The sequence below is a fragment of the Boeremia exigua genome (assembly GCF_020726555.1).
Source record: "Boeremia exigua strain MPI-SDFR-AT-0100 chromosome Unknown C7974scaffold_4, whole genome shotgun sequence".
Classification (NCBI taxonomy): Eukaryota; Fungi; Ascomycota; class Dothideomycetes; order Pleosporales; family Didymellaceae; genus Boeremia; species Boeremia exigua.
The window spans coordinates 2,863,871-2,890,701 of NW_025763521.1; the positions used below are offsets into that span (position 1 = coordinate 2,863,871).

At 51.3% G+C, this 26,831-nt stretch overlaps 9 protein-coding genes across 9 annotated transcripts; 4 read left to right on the forward strand and 5 right to left on the reverse strand.

Moving 5' to 3' along the window:
- Nucleotides 1–754: 754 nt before the first annotated feature.
- C7974DRAFT_375007 (SGNH hydrolase-type esterase domain-containing protein) lies at nucleotides 755–2,958 on the forward strand (the record flags this gene model as incomplete). Its single annotated transcript, XM_046140183.1, has 4 exons — nucleotides 755–788; nucleotides 1,224–1,852; nucleotides 1,914–2,220; nucleotides 2,327–2,958. The coding sequence occupies 4 exons, from the start codon at nucleotides 755–757 to the stop codon at nucleotides 2,956–2,958; spliced, it is 1,602 nt and encodes a 533-aa protein (XP_045999696.1).
- Nucleotides 2,959–6,818: 3,860 nt separating this feature from the next.
- On the forward strand, nucleotides 6,819–7,521 carry C7974DRAFT_375009 (uncharacterized protein; the record flags this gene model as incomplete). Its single annotated transcript, XM_046140184.1, has 3 exons — nucleotides 6,819–6,854; nucleotides 6,905–7,138; nucleotides 7,171–7,521. 3 exons carry the CDS (start codon nucleotides 6,819–6,821, stop codon nucleotides 7,519–7,521), a joined length of 621 nt encoding a protein of 206 aa, XP_045999697.1.
- Nucleotides 7,522–7,758: 237 nt separating this feature from the next.
- C7974DRAFT_308682 (phenylacrylic acid decarboxylase) lies at nucleotides 7,759–8,334 on the reverse strand (the record flags this gene model as incomplete). The annotated part of the gene is made up of 1 exon (XM_046138184.1): nucleotides 7,759–8,334. The coding sequence occupies one exon, from the start codon at nucleotides 8,332–8,334 to the stop codon at nucleotides 7,759–7,761; it is 576 nt and encodes a 191-aa protein (XP_045999698.1).
- Nucleotides 8,335–8,982: 648 nt separating this feature from the next.
- Nucleotides 8,983–10,554, forward strand: C7974DRAFT_333636 (3-polyprenyl-4-hydroxybenzoate decarboxylase; the record flags this gene model as incomplete). Its single annotated transcript, XM_046139139.1, has 1 exon — nucleotides 8,983–10,554. A coding segment is annotated over exon 1 (1,515 nt), but the record flags the coding sequence as incomplete, so codon positions are not given.
- Nucleotides 10,555–10,818: 264 nt separating this feature from the next.
- Nucleotides 10,819–13,398, reverse strand: C7974DRAFT_161548 (fungal-specific transcription factor domain-containing protein). Its single transcript, XM_046135955.1, has 4 exons — nucleotides 13,063–13,398; nucleotides 12,665–13,012; nucleotides 11,328–12,613; nucleotides 10,819–11,272 (listed from the first exon to the last, which is right to left on the reverse strand). Exons 1-4 carry the CDS (start codon nucleotides 13,185–13,187, stop codon nucleotides 11,208–11,210), a joined length of 1,824 nt encoding a protein of 607 aa, XP_045999700.1. The 5' UTR covers nucleotides 13,188–13,398; the 3' UTR covers nucleotides 10,819–11,207.
- A 26-nt stretch (nucleotides 13,399–13,424) lies between these two features.
- On the reverse strand, nucleotides 13,425–16,316 carry C7974DRAFT_333638 (heterokaryon incompatibility protein-domain-containing protein). The gene is made up of 2 exons (XM_046139140.1): nucleotides 15,516–16,316; nucleotides 13,425–15,463 (listed from the first exon to the last, which is right to left on the reverse strand). The coding sequence occupies exons 1-2, from the start codon at nucleotides 16,252–16,254 to the stop codon at nucleotides 13,623–13,625; spliced, it is 2,580 nt and encodes an 859-aa protein (XP_045999701.1). The 5' UTR covers nucleotides 16,255–16,316; the 3' UTR covers nucleotides 13,425–13,622.
- A 420-nt stretch (nucleotides 16,317–16,736) lies between these two features.
- On the reverse strand, nucleotides 16,737–19,160 carry C7974DRAFT_391681 (general substrate transporter). The gene is made up of 3 exons (XM_046141602.1): nucleotides 18,399–19,160; nucleotides 17,161–18,343; nucleotides 16,737–17,098 (listed from the first exon to the last, which is right to left on the reverse strand). Exons 1-3 carry the CDS (start codon nucleotides 18,813–18,815, stop codon nucleotides 17,013–17,015), a joined length of 1,686 nt encoding a protein of 561 aa, XP_045999702.1. The 5' UTR covers nucleotides 18,816–19,160; the 3' UTR covers nucleotides 16,737–17,012.
- Nucleotides 19,161–21,625: 2,465 nt separating this feature from the next.
- On the reverse strand, nucleotides 21,626–23,124 carry C7974DRAFT_161599 (ribulose-phosphate 3-epimerase). Its single transcript, XM_046135956.1, has 3 exons — nucleotides 22,868–23,124; nucleotides 22,431–22,817; nucleotides 21,626–22,065 (listed from the first exon to the last, which is right to left on the reverse strand). Exons 1-3 carry the CDS (start codon nucleotides 22,970–22,972, stop codon nucleotides 21,799–21,801), a joined length of 759 nt encoding a protein of 252 aa, XP_045999703.1. The 5' UTR covers nucleotides 22,973–23,124; the 3' UTR covers nucleotides 21,626–21,798.
- Nucleotides 23,125–23,802: 678 nt separating this feature from the next.
- Nucleotides 23,803–26,751, forward strand: C7974DRAFT_391688 (uncharacterized protein). Its single transcript, XM_046141603.1, has one exon. It carries the CDS (start codon nucleotides 24,065–24,067, stop codon nucleotides 26,600–26,602), a length of 2,538 nt encoding a protein of 845 aa, XP_045999704.1. The 5' UTR covers nucleotides 23,803–24,064; the 3' UTR covers nucleotides 26,603–26,751.
- Nucleotides 26,752–26,831: the final 80 nt, after the last annotated feature.

Here is a 26,831-nt window from a genome sequence, read left to right on the forward strand (position 1 = left end):
AATAAGTCTTAGCTTAAATCTCCAATTGATTCTAGGACTAGTGGCCTGATGGATGATTAAACCCTTTGAAGCCTTCCCTCCGTGTCGGAATCCAATCTCCGGGACTCTTCTATAAGTTCTGTTGGACACTCGTGAGCAGTATAGTCCACCCGGCTTCTCAAAGCCTGAATCTGGCGTTACACTAACTGCAACGTTGAATCTCTTCCAAGCCACCCATTAAAGTGAGATCGCAATGGCTGAATAATTAATGGTTGTGCAGTTGGTGTCAATTATCTTGCACCAATTGCAGCTCCGCAAAGGCTGTCTGAGGAGCCATGCTGGTATGTAGTACGATATTCGTTGGTGCCAAGTATGGTGGGCATCTAAAATTAGATGCTGAATATGTGAATGTACAATATCGAATGCCCAATTGAGGAATTGCGCGCGATGATATTTAAGAGCTGTGTACCCTACGGTTCTAAGCTTCTCATTCTCACATGTGCGAGGTATATCTTCAGAGCCATACAGCATCCGATCTCTCATTTCCAACCACTCCCCTAGCGTTCTGTCACCATGAGGTGCTTAGCCATAATTCTTGTCGCAGCATTATGTGGGCTCGCTCAAGCTGCGATAGAAGCCCATCATTTCGTCAATTCCCGGATCTGGGGTCCCGATGTTATGAGCATGCAAGTATGGGTTGACGGCCACTTGGTCTGTGACGGCGCGGAGTCAATGGAAATGATAAGTAACACGTCTAACTTGTGTATGAGAAACCATGACGGCCAGGGCAAAAAGGATTGCGCACCTGGGTACAGTTGGTGCAGTTGGGACAATGGGAAGCTTGGTCAATTAGAGTATTTTGGTATTCGCCCGCTTTCTTTAACCTCACCGTTGATGGACTGACATTGGAGAATGGAAACTAACTATCTTGTGCTTAGAGAACTCGAAACTAGTCTGGACGTCCCCAGTGGTTACTTCCGCGAAGGGAGACGTTGAAACTGAGATAGAGTGTGGATGTTTACCCGCTTTCCCTGACGAGTGCAAAATAGCAAAGTGCTATTGGGACGAGAACTGTCTGTCTTCGGACGGCAAGCTTCAAAAGTGTAGCTTGTGCGACTTCAAGGCCAATTGCTGGTCAGATCCGCGAAATCCGCCTGCCCTCGACCCTCCTAAGCCTTTTCCTTATCCTAAGAAGGCGTTCAAAGCCTTGATAGTTGGCGATTCTATTACTCAAGGACATTAAGGCGACTTTACTTGGAGATATCGACTATGGGAATGGTTACGCCCGTTGGGGGATGGCACAATTTTCGAAGACGTGGATTTCGTGGGACCATGGACAGGGACCTACCCCCCAGTGAAGCCCGAGACCGCAGAACCAAAACCGCCGCCGTTGATGGGTGACAACCCGGTCGGTAATAGTGACTCTGGTCCAATTACAAATCAGGGTGGCGCATACAACAAGGGTGTGAACTCAGATTTTCCTGATCGACATCTCGCCAGATGGGGATTGCAGGCAGCTCAAGTGAAAAGCCAAGTATTCACCGCTGTTGAAAGATACTCTCCCAGTTATTTGTTGCTTATGATCGGCTTCAACGACATTGGCTGGTTTGTAAGCGATGCTGATGGGCTCCTCAAGACTTTGGGCGAGATTGTGAAGGGAGCTCAAGCAGTCAACCCAAATCTCCAGATTCTGGTTGCCAATATCGTTCATCGTACTGCTATCGGCGGCCGTGAAGACCTAGTCGAAAAAACTACCTCGGTAAATACCAGGCTGCCTGGTTGGGCCGATGAATGGTCGACAGATAGCTCTTCCGTGAAGCTAGTCGACATCGCTTCTGTCTACAAATGTGGTACTGGCGGCTGTCCGGACGGGGTAAGCATCAGCATTGTCCTTTCATCAAAGTCTTCAAAACGCTAATAAATCGCATTAACAGTATGACGGGCTTCATCCCAATGCAGAGGGTGAATACCATATTGCCAGCGAATTTTCGAATGTACTGGTGAAAGATTTCGCCATCGGCAGTGATCGCCTCAAGGTTCCTGCTAGCATTCCTGTCCGAACTGCCTCGGTCCCATCCAATTTCAAAGTTACAGCTGCTCCCTCTGGTATGGTAGCTTCGTGGGACCACGTGTTCGGCGCCTTTGGCTACGAAATTCGTACTGCCATTGGTGATCAAGACTGGTCAGAGCCAATCAGGATAAGCACAAATGCTTATTACTACAGTTGGGTCCGTAAAAATGGTAGGTCCAGTTTCATCGCATCCTAAAAGACTCCGCTCCAAATTCGTTATTTCATGGATGGACAGCTCAACTGACCAAGTTCTGTAATACATAGACAAGTGGTCAGCGTCGGTGCGAACGGTCATGGGAGATGACATCAAATCATCATGGACGAGCACTCAATCAGCAACAGCAAACCCCCAAACCCCAAGACCACCCAGAAATGTTACTACTTCGCCAGCTGGGAGCTCCATGGTTGTGCGCTGGAATCCTTCTCTAGATTCTGTCGAACGCTATGGAGTCATCTACTACGACCAGACAGATAAGGGATTTGCGCAGAGTGTCGGTACTCACGCCAACTACTTGAACATAGATGGTCTCAAGATCGGTCACTTGTACACCGTTGCAGTACAGTCCTGGAACAGCAATGGCGGAGGTTTACCACAGCCTGCACGAGGGGTAATTCCTGGCTCGGGCCGGCCTTTGACCCCGAGGCTTCTCTCGGTAAAGAGCATAGACAATTACGAATTACAACTGAAGTGGGCTGCGGACGTGGTCTATACTGTAGGATATCGTGTATGGATCCGGAACACCAAGGATGGGAAGCCGGCGACTACAGATGAGTATGGCACAACCACAGATCTCACCTACAGTATTTTCTTCATGTTTTCTCCCTGGGACTACGAGTTCTGCGTCACGGCGTACAATGGGGATGTCGAGTCGCCGAAATCGAATTGTATGATTCCCGAGAAGTTATAAAGTGGGCTATCAGAGTATTCGCCTTGGGAGAGGTTAGAGGATCTCAGGTTAAGGCTATTTGGTTTAGCATTCAATGCCCAAGTAACATAGTATTGAAGAACTGTGAGATACGAGGAGAGAGAGCATGTAGAGGGGCGAGAAAGTCATATGTGGTTGCTGGGCCCCTTCTTTCTTCTGCTCAACTCGGCGCTAGCACGTCATCGTCGAAAGACGATGCTAAAGAAATCAACTACAGGATGTCAAGGTTAAGTAGTTAATATGTCGCAAGACTTCGCAGCAGCTGTTTGTCAACAAACTATAAAGAATAGAGGTGTACAAAGTATTTTAGCTTTAATGTTAGCACTTCATTGTCTAATCTAGTGTGCTTTACTATTAGTTGTAGAGAGGTGCTGCTATAAGAAGAATATTTAAGGATCTACATTGATCACTTACCGCTGCTATACTGTAGTGCCGCACAAAACACTGCAAGACATTAAATGACTTTTTTTTATTGCAACATACGCCCTAGACAAGCATAATCTAACTACATCATGATCAAGTACAGAGACCTCGCTGAGCGCTTGTGAACATTTAGCTTGCTTCTGAACCAAGGCGTTAACATCACCACTAAGAGCGTGTGCAGCGAGCCAGAGCTTCTTTTACCAACGCGAAAGCCTCTTCTTCGTCCCATCCGTCTCTTTTGATCGTGTTGGCAATTATTCCCAAAGAATGTCCCATCCATATTCGTAGCGTTGATGCGCAGGTGCGCGGTATTGAGCGTCATATGATTGTAGTTCAAAGGGCAATCTGGTTGGAAACGGGTAGTGGGTTGGAAACGGGTGATGGGAAACGGGTGGTGGGTTGTACTGGGATAGAGGCACAGGTGTGTCAATTGATCGGAGAGGCGAGTGAGGTGTAGCTACCTAGGTAGAGTGATAGGTAATAGAAGACTACGTAAGCGAAACGCAGTCACATGTAATCCGGACGTTCATGGTGACATAATCCTCATGTTGCAAGTGAGAAAGGCCGGTCTGTGAGGCTCAGGATGACTGGAACGGAGCGCGACTGTCTCTAATGCGCCGACGGTGACCGAGAAAGCTCAGGTGGTCGAGGCAGGATGTTCAGGTGTGCTTGGATCGTCTATCATGAGTCATTCGAGTGCATTTGAATCACGTATGTGCAGCGGGCAAGCAAGACATGGCCACGCTAAAGTTAACGCCAATATAACAGATGAGATAGCCGCCGTGAGTGTGTGCCTTACCCTTCATTCTGACCTTCCCAGGTTCTATAAACGGATATGTCAAGGGCACAGATAATCGAGCCGAGGCTATTAAACAAGGATAATAAAAGACATACAAGCGCCTAGAGGCATTCAGAGTTTCCTGATCTCTTTTTTCGAAGTAAGCAAAATTTGACGTAGTCCTCTATCTACTTATCACCTCACGAACATCCAATAGGGCTGCGATGAAGGGCTCCGCTATGTTCTAATACCGACGCCTTTTAGCCCAAACACCGACAGAGCATAAATTGTTCAAGGCTTCTATTCTCTTGCTTTAAGCCTAGAACTCTGCAGAATAAGAATGCAAAGACCGACTGCCTCCAACAGGTTCTTTCATTACGAGAACTATTAGCCTAGCTACTTCGTACTTCTACTACAAAGTCAGCGATGCAAAATATTAGACAATGCGCAGGCACTGTTGTAAACAACCCAATTGCATATTTTACATACTACGTTCTTGTGCATAGCTGCGTACAAGACAGAAGCCAGTACGACCTCGAGGTCGTACAAGCAGACCCTCAGATTCAAGCTACGACAGAGCCCGAAACAAAGCTCTGGCGGTAGGCCTCATAGTATCCTAGAGAAGACACCTCGATCAGAACGGCGGATTGAAGACTACGAGATATTTTACTAAAAGTGCAAATCATGATAGAAAGAGCTGAATTTCCCTTCGCTACACTACGCAGAGGACCATCTTGGAATGCGTATAGTGGGAGGTATTTGGCACCTCCAAGCCGGGTCATGCACGCAGTGCTTGTATCATGTTGAAAGACATTTCTATGAGGAAATGCAACGTAACTGCGGAGTTGGGGAGCTCTGATATTTAGCAACGCTGAAGATAAGCCTGAATAGGCATGAAGAGTCGGTAGATGCATGAGTACGTTTCAAATGCCCGGCGCACGAATTGGTTCGGGATCAGCAACATCGCAACTGTGCTCTGCTGATGAGGCCCCAGTCATTTGGTACACTCCATCCAAGATGAATTCTGTTCCTTTGTGGTATGTGTCTTTGTTTGGTGGGTGGCCGAATACATCTTCGGATGATCTGTTGCTTAAGCTGCCGGTGTATTCCGTAGACAAGAGATAATCGACTGTTCGGGCCAACCCTCCCGTTCGCACAAGCTTGTTGTTAATTGCGTCGTCTGGGAGACATCGCAGAAATGCTACTTGCATTACTGGATCGAGTTTCAATGACGCGATCATCGCTTGCACGTGTTGTGTTCGGACCTAAGCATACAAATCGATGAGGTGGGTGACGACGTATGGCGATAGCGAAGATTGCCTGAGTACCATGCAAGAATATCGACGGCATATGTCAAGTGTATGCGCCATTGAGTTGACGGCTGCGATAGCGAACTGGCGCTCGAAATAGTCCAGCGGGTCGTCAGCGATGTTGACCTCATCCGCCTGCTGCTGTGCTGCGGCCCCCACTATGTCATGGAGCATATCTTCTTTGAGTTCGCAAGAACTCTCCTTAATCTCCGAGATCCTCTCGTAGATATTGACGATAGGCCTGCGCTCTTCTTCGTCGCTCATCTCGACCTGGCATACCTGCTCATCCTTCGGAAAGAGGATGTCGTAGGCTTCCTTCCAACTAAACTTATCAGCACTCTAGAACTTGTGGACCTGAGCGTTCCTTATATGCTATTGAAGTGAAGATGTCTGTCATCAGACTCTCTTTCGTCTTGCCTTCTACAGGCGGTGCGGTGCCATGCGGTGACCTCGTCGTGGTCTGCGATCGACCGGTTCCATTTGATTTTGACTTCCATGGGTGGTACGATCCCTGCTCTTTTATAAGCCGTCGCTATTCTTTTGATATCTCGGACGTCGTTGAGAGCCTCTTCAAGGGAGCTGTGCTGACCGTTTGGAGGTATTTGATCAAGGAGCCAGCCAATGACATACTTCGTGTGTCGCTTGCCCCTTCTGCGGACTTCGTGAGGGTATTCCATGCCAATTGGGTAGCAGTGTACCGGGTGATGGTGGTAGAGGATTGATTCTGCAATGTTCTAACGTGATAAAATATCTATCGGCGGTCAATACCTACGTAGCAACGAATGCAATTATAGGTAGGTGAAAACAAAACTCAGAGTGAAGCTGCCTAAGTGGTTTGCCTTAGCTTGTGATCTTACGTAACACTCGAATTTGCAGACGACCTACTCTTGCCTCAATGTGCCGTGATTTTCGTGTGTCGGGTTTCCGGTGTCGAGTTTCCGGAGTTGGGTTTCTGGTGTTGGGTTACTGGTGTCGAGTTGCCGGTGTCAGGTTGCCGTTGTTGGGTTGCTTCTACAATAGCAGGTAGATAAAGAGTCCTTCTTCTTCAAGCATTAGGCAAGCATAGGTAGCACATTACCGGATGTAGTGCCAACTTCTCCTTCCAGGTTTGATCTGATTTTGGCTTTCTACCACCCACCACTGCTACCGATTGCAGGCTTGGCTGCGCCACACATACAACTAAGTTCTCAGTCCATACTCCCGACACATCTCGCTACTCGCTACCCGCTACCCGTTACCCGTTACCCGCTACCTGACTCAGTCTCGGCTGCGACTCACATCCACTCGTACCTATAGGCCAAGTTTTCAGAGTACCTATCTCTCACTACCTTATGGCGGAAGAACACTTAGCCTCTGAAGTAACGAAGGTTTGTAATGCTTTGCATTCAGGTATCAAGAATTAACTAACACGTGTCAGCGCATCCATGACTACCTCGAATCTATCTACGACAGCTCTGACGACTCTCTTGCTGAAGACGAGGAGCCCGAGCCGAAGCGCCGCCTCCGAACTGTATATGGCGCGTCTAAAAAGATAGATCGACCGAGAGAGAAAATATGCGATTGCGAACCGATGCCTCCGAAGTCAAAGCAAGCGCCGATCAGCTCAAGGAGTTATCCGAAATGTTACTACAAGAAAACAAGCGGCTCGAACGTGAGGTTACCGAGCTCGAGGACGATATGAAGTCATTGGACGGCGATATCAGTCGCTTGAAAGTTGAGAGAGACGAGAAGGAGGACTTATTGGGCCTCAAAGCAGTCGAGCTCGATGACGTCCAAAAGACTGCAAAATCTGATGTCGAACGTCTCGCCTATGCACAAAGGGCACTCCACAACGTCAGTGGAAATATGGAGAGGACATTACAACAGCTTGAACAGCTTCTGCAAGAGATCAAAATAGAGAGGCAGAACCATGCTGCTACCAGACAAATGCTCGCAGATGAGCAGCATGCCCACCGTAAGACGCACTCTAAACTCGAAGACGTTGTGGAGCCCGACACCGCACGGCTTGAAGATGCAGTGGAAGAAAGGGCCTAGTGGTTTTAGGAGGAATTGGGTCGAACTGAGATTGCAAATACTCGAAAGTTCCATGTTCGGAATACTTAGGAGTGTTCCGTGTCGCCATACCTCAGTCGATCAGGCCCGAAGAGGGAGAACAGTAACAAAGCGGTGGCAGAAGGACAAAGTCTGGTTCAACAACCACCCAAAGTCGGCTCCTATTCGCCAGAACTGCGTAAATGTAGAGGTACATTAATTGACTAGGTTCTCTACCTCTTATAGACCTGACCATCTTTCAAAGTCTCCTGCGTCAAGATCAAACATGTCAAGCATTCTGCCAACGCTCTGAGTTACAATATCATCTACAGACTGAGGTCGTGTGTAAAATGCAGGCACAGGCGGAAAATTGATGCCACCATTGTTGTGAATGGTAGTCATGTTCTGTAAATGAATACCATTCAGAGGCGTCTCCCGCGCAACGACCACGAGTTTTCTTCGTTCCTTCAAAATAACGTCGGCGGCTCGCGTAATTAGATCTTCGCCAAATCCTGTAGCCACCGCACTCAAGGTTTTCATGCTACAGGGAACAATTATCATGCCTCTGGTGCGGAAAGAACCACTTGAGATCGGGGCTGAGACGTCGGAGGAAGAATAAGACTTCGTTGCAAGAGCCTTGACTTCTTTGACGGTGTAGTCGGTTTCGTATGTCAGATTGGATGCAGCCCATTTGCTGATGATCAAATGGGTTTCGATGTCCATACGTCGTAACGTTTGGAGGAGTTTAACGCCAAGGGCTGCGCCGGTAGCTCCAGTCATGGCTACAATGATACGGATTGGTACTTTCGGGGCCATTACTCGAGTAACATCTTGGCAAGAAGAATTTCCAGTAATCGTGCTAAGCGCGGAGCTATCAGGGACTGGCTGTTCCTGTATTGGGCGAGAGTTGCTGGGCGATGCAGTCGATCCTTTCAGATCTGCGTCTGTATGAGGGTGTGACCTCAGAAGGTGCAGCGCAGGCTGTATAGACTTAAAGTTGGAGGTTGCACTCCTCATGCGAATGAACTGGAGCAAAAAAACTGCTGCTATGCAGCCTGACACTAGACCGGCAATGAACATGGCAACGTAGATAAAGGTAGTATGGAGTGGGAACACGAAGTTGAAGTAAATTCGTCAAAGGTGTATTGCGGACTTCTCTGCTGCTCATCGGTATTTATCAAGTCGACAGGACTCGACTGTGAAAAGTCATTAGAAGACGTCTTTCTGCCTTCGGCTTCGGCTTCGGCTTGCGCTGTGGCGGTGTTACAAATTCAGCGCGTGGCATCGGGATCGGGATCGGAGGGCTCGGATGCTACGGCATGACATCTCGTCGGCCGAATCACAAGACGCTCCAACCTTCGATCCCTGGAATTTGCAATAAACGGGTCCAGCGACTAGATATATATGTATCAACTCCCGTACATTCAATCATGTTTTCATCCAACTCATTCCACCTACCTAGTCAAGAGAATCGCCCTTATTTCTGCTACATTCAGCTGCACACGCACGAACATCATCTTCATGGCTCCCATCAATATTCCATCCCAACAGCTTGAGCCGCATCTCAACTTCCGCTGTTTTGTTGATGCCTTGAAGCATGACAATGACTTGGTGGAAATCAATGACGAGAAAGATCCCAACTTGGAAGTTGGAGCGATTATCCGAAAGGTTTGCGAGACCAACGATAAAGCTCCGCTTTTCAACAATTTGAAGGGGGCAAAGAACGGACTGTGGAGGATCTTGGGTGCGCCAGCATCTCTGCGAAGCAACCCCGAGCAAGTTTATGGTCGAGTCGCGAGGCACCTGGGGCTCCCCCCCACAGCCACCATGAAGGAGATCCAAGATCTCATGGTTTCACCTGCGAAAATGGAGCCCATCGAACCACGAGTTGTAGAGTCCGGTCCTTGCAAGGAGAACATTCTGTCGGATGGCGAATTCGACTTCACCACTCTGCCTAGCCCCATGCTCCACCAATCCGATGGCGGACGTTACATCCAAACATACGGAATGCATGTTGTGCAGTCACCGGATGGAAAGTGGACAAACTGGTCAATTGCCCGAGCTATGGTCGACGACAAGAATCATCTCGTTGGACTCGTAATTGAGCCTCAGCACATTTGGCAGATACATCAGATGTGGAAAAAGATTGGCAAGGATGTACCATGGGCCCTTTGCTTCGGCGTGCCACCCATGGCCATCATGGCCTCAAGCATGCCCATCCCCGGTGGTGTTTCAGAAGGCGCCTATGTAGGAGCTATGGCAGGCAAGCCGATTGATGTTGTTAAATGCGAGTCGAACAATCTGTACGTTCCAGCCAATGCGGAGATTGTTCTGGAGGGCACACTATCAATCACCGAAACTGCACCAGAAGGGCCATTTGGAGAAATGCATGGCTACGTATTCAAGGGAGATACGCACCCGTGGCCACGCTACAAGGTCAACAAAATCACCCATCGAAACGATGCCATCTTGCCCGTCTCGAATTGCGGGCGCATCACCGACGAGACACACACATTGATCGGTTCTCTTGCTGCCGCTCAAATTGGCGATATATGCCGTCAAGCAGGACTGCCTGTGGTCGAAGCGTTTGCACCGTTTGAAGTCCAAGTGACTTGGGTGGTGTTGAAGATTGACACCCAGAAGCTCCGTCAAATGAAGATGACGCCAGCGGAGCTGCGCCAACGTTTCTCGGATGCGATCTTCAAAGTAAAGGCTGGCTACACGATACACCGATTGTTACTCGTTGGCCCCGACATCGATATCTACAATTTCAAGGATGTTATCTTTGCTTACAGTACGCGATGCCGGCCTGGTACAGACGAGACCTTCGTCGAAGATGTAAAGGGATTTCCTCTCATTCCGTACATGTCTCATGGCACAGCGTCTCCAATCATGGGCGGTAAAGTCGTCTCAGATGCTCTGCTCCCCGTGGAATACACGGGAGAATCCAACTGGGAGCTGGCTGATTTCGAACACTCTTACCCCAAAGCGCTCCAGGACAAGGTGAACGCGTCATGGGAACAGATGGGGTTTAGGTCGGCACACACGCTCTAAGCTTCTAACAGATCTTACTTGAATAGTCGTTTGTTGTATCGTAGTTCGTATATCACGACAGATCCTACTTCTCCTCTGTACTGTAAGCTATGTAGATCGCAAGAATGCCAAAGGGATCAAATGTCATGACGGACCTGTTATCTTCAAATAGTCATGAGGAACTATTGGCCCAAGAGAAATGCTGATTTGCTAAGATCGTAGCATTTGTCCTGGAGTACCGTATCCAAGAAGATATGACAGCTAATTAATTGTGGAGTGACTTCCTGCACAGCAGCAGTGTTGTCGTGCCTTGCTCTGCAAGGTCACTTACAGTGATTGCATCTAGCGTTGGATTGACCCTATCTTACGCACTGCGAGCCTCTGCTAAACAAAACGCTAGAAGCTGCTTTTGGTGGTCAGAGGCTTCTTAGTACCGTCTATCTCGACAGTGTGGCGCTCTGAAGAGGTTTGGAGTTGACTTTTGTCCCCTCAGGCCTGCATCTGTACAAAGCAGACGACTGTAGAGGATCTGACCGAAAAGAGGGTTGGCCAAATACTAGACCACTCGAGTATTCACAACAAGATCTTTGGACGCTGAGTAAACCCTGAAATGAAAAGCAATCAACACGATGGATTGCCTCTGAAAGGTTCTTATGCTAGGTCCCTGTGAAGTCGCTGTTGAGGCCTAACCAAAACTGGCTATCGAGATCCGGTTCGGTATCTACATCCCATGGTCAGCAATCGTGAGATTGATGAAAGTTGAAGGCAGAACTCACCCCACAGGATCGTGTCAAAAGTGCTCAAAGTACTCTCGTCGAAGGTGAAAGAGTCGAAGTCTGGCAGATTGGTTACGTTGGATGAGCCAGATACTGGCTGTGTCGCAGAATTGATGGCGATGGGCGTAGCTAGGCTCGGTGAAGCCCGCTTCTGAGCGATTTTGCGTAAAGCAGCGATAGCTCTTGCATGTGGCTTGGATAGGCCGGTCTGTACAGTAGACCCACTGTCGAGACTGGAGATGACTACCTCCAGAAACTCATTTTGCAGACCGGTCAATTCGGCGCTTTTGTCTGGCTCACGCAGTAGCTCAAGCAAGAGTGCAGAGCTCAAAGCTTCGTGGAGAGTTGTCCAAGTCCTTACAGCGTACGTAGTGAGTCTATGTAGACACAGGAAATGACTAACCGTACTTGTGAGCGCAGCTTTGCCCCTCTCGGCCAACGCTGTCTTGTCGTCACAATCGTCGAGATCTGAGCCTAGAAAGGCAGGCCTGCATATTACTGAGATCATAAAGTTTATGTGAATGTTGATCGTATGATGCTCGAGACGATCATGCATTCTAAGGCACGCAGACCTCTCTTGTAAGTGTGGTGATGACTGAGAGAAGATACTGTCAACATGTATGAGGCATTGTTGCGACCGATTGTAATCGACCTCGCGGTTGCGGTGTGTCAAGTTGTCGGCACAGAGTCGTGTAATTTCCCACATCATCTGCGAATAGTCCAAGCTCTCTGCCGGTGTTGAGGAGGGAAAGCTTGATAGAGGCAGAGTGGGAGTGAACATTGGACGGTCAAAGCAAAGCGAAAGGATGCTGTCATGCTGTAAGATTGTTTTCCAGAGCTGCGACCGCATTTCCTTGTCTCTAGTAGAGAGATTGCGCATAGTCTTAACATCGTGAAGACCAACAGATTGCGCTAGCCTCATTGTGGTGCCAAGTAGCGCCCAAGAGGCGTCAGCATCTCCGTCGTTGCGGATGAACAAGCCAAGAAGAATCAAAGTCTGTAAGCAGGACGCAGTAGGTCGGACGAGATAGTTGGCTAGCTGGAGCGCGCGGAAGCTCTTTGATGCAAGATTTCGTGAATTGCTTCTTCGTTCGGATGAGTTGAGGTCGGAGTACTGCGCACCGCATGCAAGTACTGCAAGAACGAGCGCGATGGTTGCCGCTGAAATGACATCGTTAACGAATGAAACGCGTCCCTCTAGATGATCTGCTATCTTCAGCTCTAGGGGTTCTATGTCCATCAGTGGGCTCAGCGGATGCACAAACGAACGATATGACTGATAGTATCTTTGCTCGGTCAGCTTCTTGGGATCGAATCTCGGTGTTAGTGTATCATACTTTTGTATGTCTTCACGTTCAGGGAGAATAGTTTCGAGCTCCGAGAATCCATTGTTCCGTTCGTTGTAACACTGAAAAGGATTCCAACTCACAACATTCCCTAGAGCTAGTGCCGGGGAAACGTCACGGGCTACCTCATCGCCTCTCTCCGTGGCGAGTCGCTGCATGTATGCCGTGGTCGACTCCGAGCCTAGGAATTGGGTGTCTGTGATTGGTTCGCGTCTGGTCTTGGGTCGCGGCTGCTCGATAGGCGCTATGACATCTCCCGGCGTAGACCTTCCAGTATGATTTTCAAGATACATGCATATCGCAGGATGACCTCGCCTGACGCACATTGCACATGGTTGTCTGACAGTCAGCGCTCCGAATCAGAAGTACAGGGTCAGTGCAGGTCGTACCCAGCGTCGCATTTGACCTTGCGTTTTTTGCACGGGTAGCAGGCAACTTTGTTCCGAGACCGCCTCCTTTCTCTCAGAACTCTATCGGCCTCGCTCGCAGATCGAGAAGGTGTCTGCGAAGACATCTAAAATATAATTGCCCTTCGTAAGAATTACCAGATTTTGGCGCCTATCAAGGAGGGCGCGAGACAAATGAAGAAGGCTGCGGGTTGTGGAGTCCGGCGAGCTTTAGTAACAGTGTCCGTGCACTTGCACACAAATCATGCTCTAGCCTTTATGGGAAATAGAGTGAAAACAGAACGACAAAAGTTAACCTACATATCCTATAGAGATTAGTAGATAAGACTTATTAGATGATCGATGTATTACATAAAGATCCGAATTTTAGCGTGTGTTGATCTAGTTGCTTCAATCTGTTCCTTTTGGCAGTAGCACACTGCTTGGTCCCCGCAGCATAGAGACTGAACAGATGCCGCCATGCAAACGTTTCTATCGAGTTGCAGTGACCGCGGTTAAATCGTATTCTTGTGACAAATATCGCGGAGCAAACGTGATGGAGCCTACTGTATGGTGATAGTCGACATTCGTGCGAGTTCAGCCGGTAGCTGCGGGATACCATTATCAGACTCAGTCGACCAAGGTAGTCCCTCTGGTCTTTGACTCTCAAGGCCGAGATCTCCTCCAGATATGAATGAATGTGATAGCTGCCCGCATCCGATGCGACGGTACACCTGATCTTCACCGTTGCAGCCGTCGACAAGCTGTAAGAATAGTCCCAAGTAAACGAGGCCTTGATTGGCTGCTCGGAATGTGCCCAGAAGAGCGAAGCAGCAGTCCTTCAGTACCACACTGGACTCGTCGTCGAGATAAAGCCTCTGAGTCCAGAGAGAGTTTGAGTCGTCAAATGTTAGCCAACCACATGGCGGTAGCTGATCCACCCGAACTACTAGACGTGGCCCCTTCGCTTGGCGTTTGGACGTGTGCCGGCGTCCTCGCAACTCATAAGCGAGTAAGTACTGCTTGAGAGCCAGGCGTGGCAAGTCCCGATGGTCACTGGTCAGATAACCTCGTCTGTCCGGTCCGGGTCCAACCTGAGCGTGATCCTGTGTGACCACCACATCCTCAAGCGATATAACACAAGCTCTAATACTCAGTAAACCAGAACTGTCGAGCCACTTAGTCCCGCCTGAAGCCGAGTTTGGTCTCATGTCATGAACAGAGACGAAATGTGCCCGAGCCTCAAATGAGCTACGCTGCAGGATCTCAGGATACTGGATAGATCCATCCCAAGCTGCCCAAGACCAAGATGGTGCACGTGTGTTTACTGGCGCATTGAGTCTTTGCCCAGGAAACCACAACAGTCCATGGGAGATCCTGTCGCTCCATAATCCGGCACACCAGACACTTTCTTTGCGTAGTTGAATCTTCCGGGCCACACCCGCGATGGCAAAAAGCTTGTCCTCTTCCCTCGTCAAATCACAGTTTGTGTACATTTCCATTAGCGTCAACCAATCCAATGGTGTTTTGTAGCTGAGCCCAGCTCTCCCGTTCGAACTGAAGTCTGTCAGAAAGGACCGAAGATCCGGTAGAGCAGATGGTCCGAGAAAAGCTGTCCGCCCACCATGTCGAGCTCGCGGCTCGAGTGGGCCGTCTTCGGAAAACACTTCGCTTCCAGCCTCAGACAAAACGCCGTGTTTAGTAAAATGAAGCGTATGTGTGGCCAAGAAGCGTTCCTGCAAAACCCAGCCTCGCTTAGACAGAGCGCTGTTGGTGACATCCACCTCGAGGTCGGTACGGCGGTAGACACCCATGATACCTTTGAGCTCGCTAGTATCTGGCAGTTCGAACTCGGTCGCACTACGTGGCGACAAAGCCTTCATAAGAAACCCGTCAGAGTCGTCGGCCGCACAGTGCGCCGCCAGAATGGTCTTTGCGTGCATGAAGATGTCTCCCATGATTTTAGACTCACGTCGCCAATCATCTTCGTCATCTTGCACAATGCACAGCGCATCGATCCACAAGAAATTGACACCTAATCGCCGAGCTACTGAAATAGCATCTCTGAATGTTTGTGGCAGTACTTCTGTTGAAATGCCGGACTTGAGTTCATCGATCGTACGAGCAGTGGTAGTGAAGTGACGCGAGGTCCCCCACCGATGACTTAGAGCTGCATAGGGCTCATTTCTCGGACCGACCAATCTGACACGCCCATCTCGTGAAAGATCGAGGACTCGGCTGGGGTATCCGTTCAATCTGTGTTCAGAGCCTGCTTGTGGAGCTTTGGCCATCCACGAAGCTAGGAGGCTCCACTTTCGATCAACATCGAGACGTAAATCCTGCGGGATCAGCGTAAGAAGCGCTGAATCGGGAATATCCCGGCCGAGATCCTTGCCATCGATCACTGGCTTCACGTTAGTAAATTGACAATCAAACAGCAAAAGGGCTGCTAGTACCCGAAGACCAAAACAGGATGAAATTTTCCTGTACGGTAGTGGTATTAGATTCGCGATGTTTGGGCTGGACTTTGTATGTTACATGGAGTTGCAAACGAAGTAAAAGTGTGCTGTCAAACTTCCTTGTTGATAATTCCTCCGGTGGGTCTTGGTATCCCAGATGCGAGAGTCTGCTGTGAAACCACCGCGTGATGGCTGTTCCTTTGACATGTGACCATCTACGGTGCCGCGGAAACTGCAGGTGAAACTCTGGCTGCGAGCGTTCCGGGTATTGGAGAGATGCACTCGCAGACAACTTGACCTTTGGACCGGGATTCAGCAATTCTTCGAGATCGGTACCGCCGTCGGGAAGGTATAGATTTGTGGCATTGAACGTGTCATTGCTGTACTTGGTTACCTGGTCTAACAGAGTACCATCGGCGCCTTGCAGCATTCGCCAAAGGTTGCGACACATTTTACATCTTCTGGCTGACACTTTCAGATCTTGAAGTCCTAGAGAGTTGCATAGATGAGCTTTCTTCTTCGATGCTGGGCGTAATGAAGTGTCGAAGGTCTGGCTATCCCTGCTTCCTGCGATGAGCTGCTCTTCAAGCAGACTCGAGCTCGGAAGAACGCTAAATACGAGGTCTCTGCACCGCGCACAGGGTCCTGAGTCGCTGCCTGTGGTATCTCTTCGCTCACCCAGTTCTGGGACGACAGTCTCTGTGCTAGAAGTCGACCCGCGTCGTGATGATGGCATTCTGACAATGACAAACAGCTCTACGCTGTACGATTCATTACTACAGTAGCTGGAAAAATTGGTGGTAGAGTGGCAGACAAGTCTTTCGAGAGCGTCTTGAGTGAGGCGAGGTGCTTACATCTGTGGCTGTGCAATGTACATTTGCACAGCCACACCGTTTGCCTATCCCGTCATCGTCACCCGCTGAAGCGCTCAAGACAGATCAAAAAGCCTAAGATCGCGACGGCTCATCGCGACACGCTGTGCGAATTCCCAGTTCGCTCTTGCCATCCCAGTCACCCGAGTGCGGTGGTCATTGCGGGCTAATACCTTTTGCACCCAAGGGAATACCAAACACGCCACCCTCGATACCTCGTAGTTTGACTACTCACGCCTAGTGCCGAAGTCAAGCTTCAATGTCATATCTTGGTATTTGGCAGCGATATTGGCAGCGAATGGACCCTGTAGCAAGCCATCAGCTTGTTCGCAAATTTGGGCTTTGTCGACAACACTGGAAGCTCCGTGGCATCCATACTGATGCATGATCGCGCCTCTTGTGGTTGCGCTCCGAGGAATTTCCTAAGTTGCTGTACTGTGTGGTTGTCCCATTCACATTGTAAGCAATACCCTCTGGCAGCGATTCCAGAGCATCAGAGACACACAGCTATTCTTGTGCAGAGAACAGACTTGAACAGGGACTGAGGCTGTATTACGTCTTTACATAATACTCATTAGATACCAGCGAGCAGCTACAGTATATACCAGGTTGTCCAGCTAATTTAAGCACGGATCTCATCGATCCTCTCCACGGCATCCTTTGTATCGTAATCGTCGGAAATCTTCTCCTCTGGCGTGAACTCGAACACTGGAAACACGAATTAGCTTTGGGAACACTAAGTTGGTAGGCAAAGGGGAAATTGAACTTACAGTCGACCTGAGCAGTGCGGAACTTGCGAGCAGATACCCCCTTCTTGAACAGGTAATCGATCTCAGCGAAGCTGCGTTCCTTGGTCTCGGGCAGGAAGAAGAAGATCCAGATGACCCAGATCAAACAGAAGCCGAAGTAGAACAAGCCCGTCTTCGCACCCCAGTTCCATGCAGTCTTATCGTTGTTGAGCATGCGGGGGTTGAGCTGCTGCACAACAATCTGGCCGCACACGTAGAGCGAGCGACCAATGACGATGGTCTGGGCGCGGACACGAGACGAGGCCATCTCACCAGCGATAACGTATGTGGTCGGGCCGAGCGAGATCTTGAACGCAATCTGTACGAAGATGAGGAACACGGCAACGGGGATGGCGACGTCCTTGGCCGATTTTATGGCAAAGCCCAAGATACCAACGATGAGCATGCAGAGGCCGATAGATGACGAACCGTAAAGGTAGAAGGTGCGGCGGCCGACTGAGCCCATGAGGGCAATCGCGATCGCGGTGGCGAAAATGTTGACTGACTGGATTCCCATCGTGTAGCTGAAGGCGTCGGTGGGGCTCATGCCGATATTGCGGAGCATTTGGGCGGCGTAGTTGGTGATGGACTGACCGTTGAAGATCTGAATGATCCAGGCCATGGAGACGATCATCGTGCGGCGCTTATTCGCACCGCGGAAGCAGTCAGCGTAGCTGGCGTTCTTGGCTTCCAGCTTCTCCATTTCATTGGTGTGCTTCATGAGGGCAAGGGTCTCGCGCATCGACTGCTCGGTGTAGTGACCAGGGCTGGCCAGGCGACGCAGACTCTTCTCAGTCTCCTCGATCTTGCCGCGGCGAATGAGGTACCAAGGTGACTCTGGAGCGAACCAGGCAACGGCAAATAGAGGAGGAATCCACATCCACTGGAGACCATAGGGGATCTTCCAGCCCGCGTCGCCTTGGATGGTGATGGTGCCCTTAAGCACACCAGCAGCCAGGAAGGAACCAGCACCCCAGCACATAGACACCCAGGCGGTCAGGTATCCACGCATAGCAGTCGGGGCAATTTCGGCAGCGTAGGCGGTGGTAAGAGTCTGGAAAATTCCCCATGGGATACCACACAGGATGTTACCAGCAAGGAGCATCTCAACGCTCTGTGCGAAGAAGAGGACGAAGATGGTGCCAGTCATGAGGACCATTGCGCCCTAGATATCGGGTGATTAGCGCAGTCCTAGATCGAGTCGTTGCAGAAAAGCTCACCAAGTACACCCTGCGAGAACCGAAGCGGGACTGGAGATAACCGTTGAGCAGGAGACCGATGATCGAGCCAACGTTGTTACCGGCACCGATGATCGTTTGCCATTGGGTCGAGACAACCTTTACACCTTTCGCATCGATGGTGTTGCCAAACCTCTTTTGGTAGGCAGGATGAGCGAAAAAGTTGTTGATCAGACCGACGTCCATTCCCTCCATAATCAGAGCCATAGACAGAAGGGCAGAGTAGATGGCGGCGGGGCGGTATTTCCTGAAAAGTTCCATACGGGGGAGTTTGGTCTCGGCCTCGGAGGCTGCCACAGCGTTCTCGACGAGCTGATGCTGCGTCAAGTGAATGCCGCCATCAGATGTCACTGGTCGTGGCCCTGTCTCCGCCATCGCGGGGTCCTGCACTGTAGCCATTGTGATAACAGCCCAGTAAGATGAAGGGCAGTTGGCTTGCGAGCTTCACCAAGAATCTGACGCGATACGAAAAATTCGCGATGCAGATTCACCAGTCGATGCTGGTGAGGAGGAAAGAGGAAAAGGGCAGAGTGCTGAGGTGTACAAGGGGTGTGTGTATTAGGGATATATATGCCCTGCCTTCGGCCACCACTCCCCCGAAATTTCTTGGAATAAGTCGTGTAAGCGAGGCAGATGGTCACGCCCAGGAAGGGTGAAGGCGCCACGAGGGCCAAGATGCGGGGATTGATCCCCATGGGGTCGGTGGTGCCGCTTGCCCGGAATCCGATTGGTCTGCGCACTACGCCACACCGAGACGGGATTGGTAGCTGACTGGAAACCAAGCCAATAATTGAAGGAAATTCCCAGGGACACGAGTGATAACGGCCCTCGGGTGACATTGAAATTCCTACCAATAGATTAACTCGCATGTCTAGACGGTCTCAACGCAACTTTCGACATCGATGCGAGCGAGATCCGCCGCGCAACGAGACAGACAACTGGAGCGCATGGCATAGGCCTCGGCGGATCGTGGGTTGCCTTAAGACCGAGAGCCAAGGTCGGCGGACCCGAATGTGCAGGTTAGGCGGGCGAAGTTGAGTTTGGTGTCCGGTGACAGTGAGGCCGAGAGTGCGCACCTGGTTGAGAAGAGAGGGTCGCGGGGGACTATCCGCAAGGGTCCGGGGTGGTTAGTGTGTTACCTCCCAAATCCCAAATTTACGGATTTCTTGGGGAAATGACAGACTAGCATTAGTGGCAGGTATGATGCTTGTATGCGTGTGCGGACCACTCTCCCCACCATAAGACAGAATGCAATGCAGATGAGTACAGTACCTTGGTAACGGTAGAAATTGCGTTGCACAATTGGTCGTCTCCCACGTTATCACTATGCAGAGGCGTTGTACCAAGTATGTAAAGTCGATCAGAGGTCTTGGCTACCTAGGCACATCTCAGTTTCGTTGATGGGCGGTCGGTACACTCTCGCAAGCACCGAGACTGACAGCGATGGTACTGGTCAATATTCAGGATTGATGCAGGCTTACAAGTTGGTGGCGACCAGTGGGGAGCAAGGTGTGGGTAGTAGCAGATCTGCAGTCAGGGTGAAAGCGGAGACAACGTGGAACAAAGCATCGTCGGTAATATGGCGGGGGTACAGGCGACTGACAGTTTTCATTTCCGATCTGGCTGCAGATGACTTTGTTCTTCGACTCATCTTGGGACATCGTGTTGTTCTGTAGATCCTGGGTATATGCGGGGTATCCATGTCATACTGGATGCCATCAAAAGGGGTCAAGGCTGAGGCCGACTCTCAACTTCCTCTGATCTCCTATGTACATGAAATCGCACATTCAGAATTTCCCAATGAAGACTACAACACTCTTGACGAGGCTCTTCTTCCCCGTGGGGGGTCACAACGGAAGCGGCATCGGAGACGCGGCATTGGCGAAGCGGCTCGGACTATATACTCGCGAGACCAAACTCGTGATCACAGGTCAGCCTTCTTGTCCACTGCTCCCCGTTGCTCTCCGACCCATCAATACAAGTTCGCATTAGCTAGGACTCGCGTTCATTTGCAGGCGATGTAGAGAAAGGTAGTTGTGGAGACACTGCTGCACCGCCGAATACATCTGCTTTGTCGAGAAACCAGAGCGAAGGTCTTCAGTCCAATCGGCTCGCGGTCAAGGATGGACAGCCTCTTGAGCCAGTCCAGCCGCGAGCTCCGAAACTACCAGATTTCCTCAGGTCAGGGTCTGGATCCAGGAGCGTTGCAAGCCAGACTTGTGTCATCTCTGTGTCGATGACCCCATCCGGTGTGAACCGTTTCTCCTACCGGGCGCCAGGCGCGCACAAAAACACAGTCTCGATTACAAAGACGTCGGCAAATCAGGCGAAGCTTTGTTTTGCGCCTTTCGGGCTTCTCGGTATCTTGAAGCTTGTTCGGGACTCGCCTGCGCGCTCCCAACATTTTCCCGGCAAAGCGGTGAGGCACTTGCCCAGTCGCTTGGCATTGATGGTGTCCTGCATGATTGCTCTGTGATGCGTTACACTTCTTCGCTTTCGCTCCTGTCTAAGGTGGACAAATACCGAGTCTTCAGGAACTGTGTGCCAGCAGCGATGGTCAACACCATGATTTCTGGCAGTGTATGGTTTGAGAATACAAAGATGTGTAGAGTGGTTCGACGTTTCCTGAATCTTGTTGGTGGACGAGCAACAGGTGTAGGCGAGTGAGACTGCGTGGTTTGTTGTATTGTCTGCCATGTCGGACAGTCAATTGAAGACAGGGTGGACCTCGAAGGGTTGCCTCCACTGACCCAACCCTCTCGGGCTGATAGCACCAATCTCATCTCACAGATAACGGAGGGTCTAAGTAGACAATCGTTATTAAAGAGATGCGCCATGTTCTCGCTTGTTCTAGAATTACATTCATACCGTGCGCTCTACGCTCGACATAACCTCGTAGATTTTCCCAATGTCCATGAAATACCTCGTGACACAGTCGGACATTGCACCGTAGTGACTGCAGCTACGTTAGACCATCATGCTCGAGATCTCAGTGGTGAGCCCAATGTCTTCGTGATCAGTTTGACCGCACGTTGATTGGCCAGTGTTTTGTGTCATGATGGAGCTACGGTCAGTCTGTCTGAACGTGGCCGCCCAATCACTGCTCCCAGGAGGTATAACGAGACAAATGCCGAATCTAGGTCGTGTGGATCCCTTGACCTATATCACTTTATCTGAATCATCATTCCATCGAAAGATTGGGCAGAGACATCGTACATCGCGTCATGTCGATGAAATCGAGGGGAGGGCGGAGACAAAGCGAGTCGTATGTACATGCATTTTGTCTATGATCGTGTCGTAAGTTTGCGATACAGTGTTATCTGCATATGCTATCGTTGTCATTGTCTCATTGTCGAACCATACACAGTCAACTGCGAGATGTTTACAACTTGCCTCTCCTCGAATCCACGGCTTCGCGGAGCTTCTTGATCACGTCACCTGGGTCAGCAGCTCCAAAGACAGCACTGCCGGCAACGATCACGTTCGCACCAGCGTCGGCGGCTTGGTCGATCGTCTTTTCCGACAGACCACCGTCGACCTCGATAGGAAGGTCAGGATACTTCGCGCGAAGAGCAGAGACCTTGGGGAGCTCGGAAGCCATGAATGATTGGCCACCAAAACCAGGCTCGACTGTCATGATGAGAACCATCTGGGTACGCGTCAGCACATAACGCATGAGTGGAGTCTGCCAGCGAGCGCTTGAACAGTAAACAACAAGCAAGCAATAGAACGGCGAGCACATGTGCAGTAGCGCTGCGACAGCTACCCAAAAGAGAATGCCAATGAATGGCGCAGTGTAAGCCCGATTTGTGACAATGTTCTCGAAAACAGGTCGAACGTAAGCCGCCACTGGTTCTGGAGTTCGCATGCTTAAGCGCCGCCACAGCGAGCCGCCGAAGAGGCCAGCCCTACGGTGAAGTCTTCTCGACCACGCCAGATCGAGGCTTAGAACGAGCTCCTGCCGCTCCTGGCTATCGATAGAGTGTGAACGCCAAGATAATGGAATGAACTTACATCAGGTACCTCATCCTTGTTCGAGTTCTCAAGGATGTCCCAGAGCACATCCACCTTTGTACTCGGCTTTATAGCAATTCCAGCCTGCATTCCCTCGCTGTGAATATATTTGATCAACTCTTTAGGCGAGGTCTTCTGGTCTGAGGTTGCAGAAGGCTCTTGCGCCGCCGTGGAGGATATCGCAGCTTCGTAGTGGAAGCAGTACAAATCGCATCCCGCCTTCTTGAACTCGCGAACCCACTTCTGAGGCTCTGCAATCATCATGTGACAGTCAAAGGTCCCCTTTCCTTGTGCAGTCGTCGGACGGTCGACGTGGGAGCGGATCTTGGTCACGACGGGCGCGCCGAAGGTCATGTTCGGCACAAAGTGGCCGTCCATGATGTCGACCTGGGTGCATTAGTCATGTCACATGAAGAGTCATATCCATTGGAGCATACGTGGAGCCAGTCCGCGCCTTGGGAGATGGTGTCCGAACATGCCTTGCCCAGTGCTCCGAAGTCTGCCGACAGAATTGAAGGCGCGATGATTGCAGGCGGTGACATGCTGGGCGGTTGTGTCGCAGATAAATTTCTTATCGAAGCGGTGAAGATATCCGGGGGCCTATGAAAAAACAGACAGGCGGTGGAGATTGCTGATGTGACCAAATCTCACGATGGCTGCTTGGTGTTGACAGCGCTTGCCGGTGACGATGCCAAGCCACGTGGGGCATTGGTGGGGCATTTCAAGCGTCTCGCTCACCTCATGTTTATGCGAACTAGGTAGTCGTCACTTCCTCATTCATCCATCAACAATCTAGTTCACGCTCGCTAATGCCATTCTCTGATTGGTACACATATGCTGCTGAGGTCAATAGCGGTACGCTGCAGTACCTATCTGTTGCCCATCGATGCTTTTGGAAGCACTTGTCACGCGCAGCATGAGAAACATCGACGACGGGCCGCCATCGCGTCGAAGAGAGCAGAAACGGAGGAAACGACACGTGCTGATCAGAGCCGAGAGATTCAATGGTTTGCCCTTGAACAACGCGCTATTGGGCAGGTATGCTGTAGAACAGGGTTCACGCGTCCTATTGGCTGCACTGCAATAAGCTGGCGCTACAAATAGAGCAGCCGGGCGCTTACAGAGTGAACACCCAACCATCCCAGGCGGTGCATCGCGCACGACGCCCGTCTTTGCATAGCCTCACCCAGCCATGTGTGCAATCTGGCCAACCATCTTGCGGCAAGGACGGTCTCGACAGCGGGGCCAACCTTGAGCCGCTGCACGCTCCACACCACTGCCTAATCGGGCTCTGCTGCCACCGAGCGAAGAGTTGGCAGTGCAGCCTCGGGAGCCACGGTCACACTAGGTTAAGGCGTTGACAGGCGTCTACACCTGCTATAATCTTCCCTTGTTGGCGCTCACGCGTACCTTTCTCTGCCATTCCCTTCTCCACTTCGAGTTTTCTCGCTTCAAGTCTTCGTTGATCGAAGCATATTTATTATTTCTGTTTGAGTAAACTCGCTGTTGATCAGTGAATCCCAGGGTTATTGCCCGCCTTAATACCACCTACAGTCGATTATCGTCTTTGGACATTTTGAACGCTTAGCCAATCCCGGACAACAGTCTCTTAATACACCATAGCCATCATCAACATGCCTCAGACACTTGCACCTTCGGTCTACCAGACTGACGCCCGTGCTTCTTTCGACGAGTACTACTTCACAGCAGACAGTGCCATGTCTCCCCGTAGCGACGACGACTTCCCCACACCCAAGGCGCGCCTGTTCGATATCACACCACAGCCCTCTCCGCGTTTCCCACCCAACTCAATGACTGGCTCCGAGTTTCGCCGTGTGAGCCGCGCTGCCAGTGATTTCGATTCTTTGTACGATGTAACCGACGATGAGGCTGAGGTTCCTCTTCACGCTTCGGCATCAGTCAAGAAGATCTCTGGTCCTACACGCCGCACACGATTCCCGTCTCTCATCATCCCGTCGCCGACAGCATGGCCAACGATCGAGAAGCTGAGGAGCGCAACTTCGGCAGTGCCGATGACCCCTTCCGCTCTTCTCACACCCTCGCGCCACGTCCTGAAGATGATCAACTCGCACAACCTCCATGTCCCCGAGCACTCTGCCGCACCTTCGCTGGATGGGAGTTTGACGTCAGAGGAGCTAGATAGGTTGAGCTGCCCAGCTACACCTGACACGCGCTCCAGGCGCGACTCGTTCTCGACCGAAGATTCGTGGGCACCCATGCAGCTTGACTTCCAGGCTATGCACACTCTCCAGCACCTTGGAGAGTCAGCAGTGCAGGTGGAAGAGGAGGATGACCAAGTGACACCGCCTGCAGAGCCAAGAGCAGGACTTGAGATGCAGCAGATTTCGCGCCCATCCCTGGGTCTGACCATTCCTTTCGCTGCGCACCAGAACGACTCAGACGATGACACGCCAATCTCTGCGATCTCGATTCCTTCGCCCGGAGGCTTCTTTTCGTCGCTCCGATCCGACGCTCGTACTGCTTGGGCGCTGCCCGCACCAGCTCCCAACACCTCTACCGCGGAGAAGTTTTACGACCTCCCATGGGAGAGCCGCAAGCCTCAGCCAATGCCTGCTTTGCCAGAGCGCCCCCTTACGCTCAGCGGCGAGACTCTCGACGGCTTGGATGAAGTCATGGCCGCAGCTCGCCAGACAATTATGAGCCCAGTGGAGGAGAACGTCGAAGTCAAGGAGATCAAGCCCAGCGAGACCGTCTTCCACTACAACGAGAACTACAACTCTGAACTGCAGAAGCTCTCTTCCGCCAACCTTGAGATGACTGGTCGATGGCTCGAGGAGCAGGACGAGCTGGCAACCGCGCTTCGCGCCATGGGAAAGATGGGCTCCCCAACTCTGTCTAGCAGCACACACAGCCGTGGAAACTCTCTTGAGAAGCCTGCATTGAAGAAGTCGGTGACCTTTGCCGAGCAGATCGCGACCACTGAGGAAGAGGACGAGGAGCCCAAGAAGATCCAGACTTACGTTCAGGGTCTTGAGTACATCCGCTCCAGGTGTGAGAAGAAGGACACATTCATCCACCGCCAAACTCGTGCTGAGGCTTTGCACGTTCAGCGCCGCTGCAACCCCGCCGCCCACCGTGATCAGCTAATGGGCAAATTCGAGCTCAATGAGCCAGAGCGCCCAGCGCCCGCTCGCCCTGTGTCAGAGTTCTACGTCAACGACCCTACTGCCCTCAAGGAGAGGATCACTCGTGCTCAGACTGAGCGACAGGCACTCGACCAGATGCTGCCCGGTCAGTGGGTCAGCCAGGCACAAAGGCAACTCAACGGTGGCAAGTTTCTCGGTAAGCCCGCTGCGCGGTGCATCACCCGAGCAACCTCGCCCCGCATCCTTGATGTCGGCGGCATTGCTACCAACGACTGGGCCTGGAACGTAGCATACGACTACCCCTACGCCTCCGTGGTCACCGTCAACACCGCCGGCAACAACCACTCCCCCAACGTGGTCGGCCCCAGCAACCACAAGTACACCAGCGTTCCCAACCTGTGGACTCTGCCCTTCCCCAACGCCCACTTCGACGTCATCTCTGCGCGCACTCTGTATGAGCTGCTCAAGACCAACAAGCCCGCCGGCCGCTCCTCAGACGAGTACGACCTCTGCCTCAAGGAGCTGCACCGCTGCCTCAAGCCGCGCGGCGTTCTGGAGTTCTCCCTGCTGGACGCCGAGCTGATGCGCGCCGGCCGCAACGCACAGGCCATGGGCGTGGAGTTCGCCTTCAACCTCAAGACCCGCGGATACGACGCTCAGGCCAGCAAGACGTTCTTGCCGCGCGTGGCGAAGGCGGGCTTCAGGGACGTGCAGCGCGCGTGGATGGTGCTGCCCATGGGCCAGACGGCGGCGAACTGGAAGGAGGATCTGAATGTTGGCGCCAAGGTTGGTGCGCAGGAGAAGTGCATTGGTGAGAGCGGCGAGGTCGAGATGCAGGATGCGCCTGTGTTCGGCTCGACAAATGATGCGGCCATGCTTACGGGCGTTGTTGGCTCGTGGGCGTGGGAGCGATGGATGTTGAGGTTGCAGATGGAGATGGGCAAGGAGGAGGAGAGGCTCCTGGAGGGCGTTGTGCAGGTGCTTGAGGAGGGCGCGCAGGAAGGATCTGCGTGGAGGTCGCTTACTGGTTGGGCCAGGAAGTAATTGGAGATCTATCATCGGCATTTGCTGGATCGGTGTTTGGGTTTTCATGGGAGGGTACGGACAAGGTCATGATGGGATTGATACCACGCAGCGAATCTCTTTTGTTGTACTACAATACATGTGTCGATCACATCATTCATCATTGCCAATACTGCTTTTTCACGTGAGACACGCCAACTTTAGCGCCGCTTGGATGGTCCACACAGAGCAGCATCTATGAAGGTCGAAA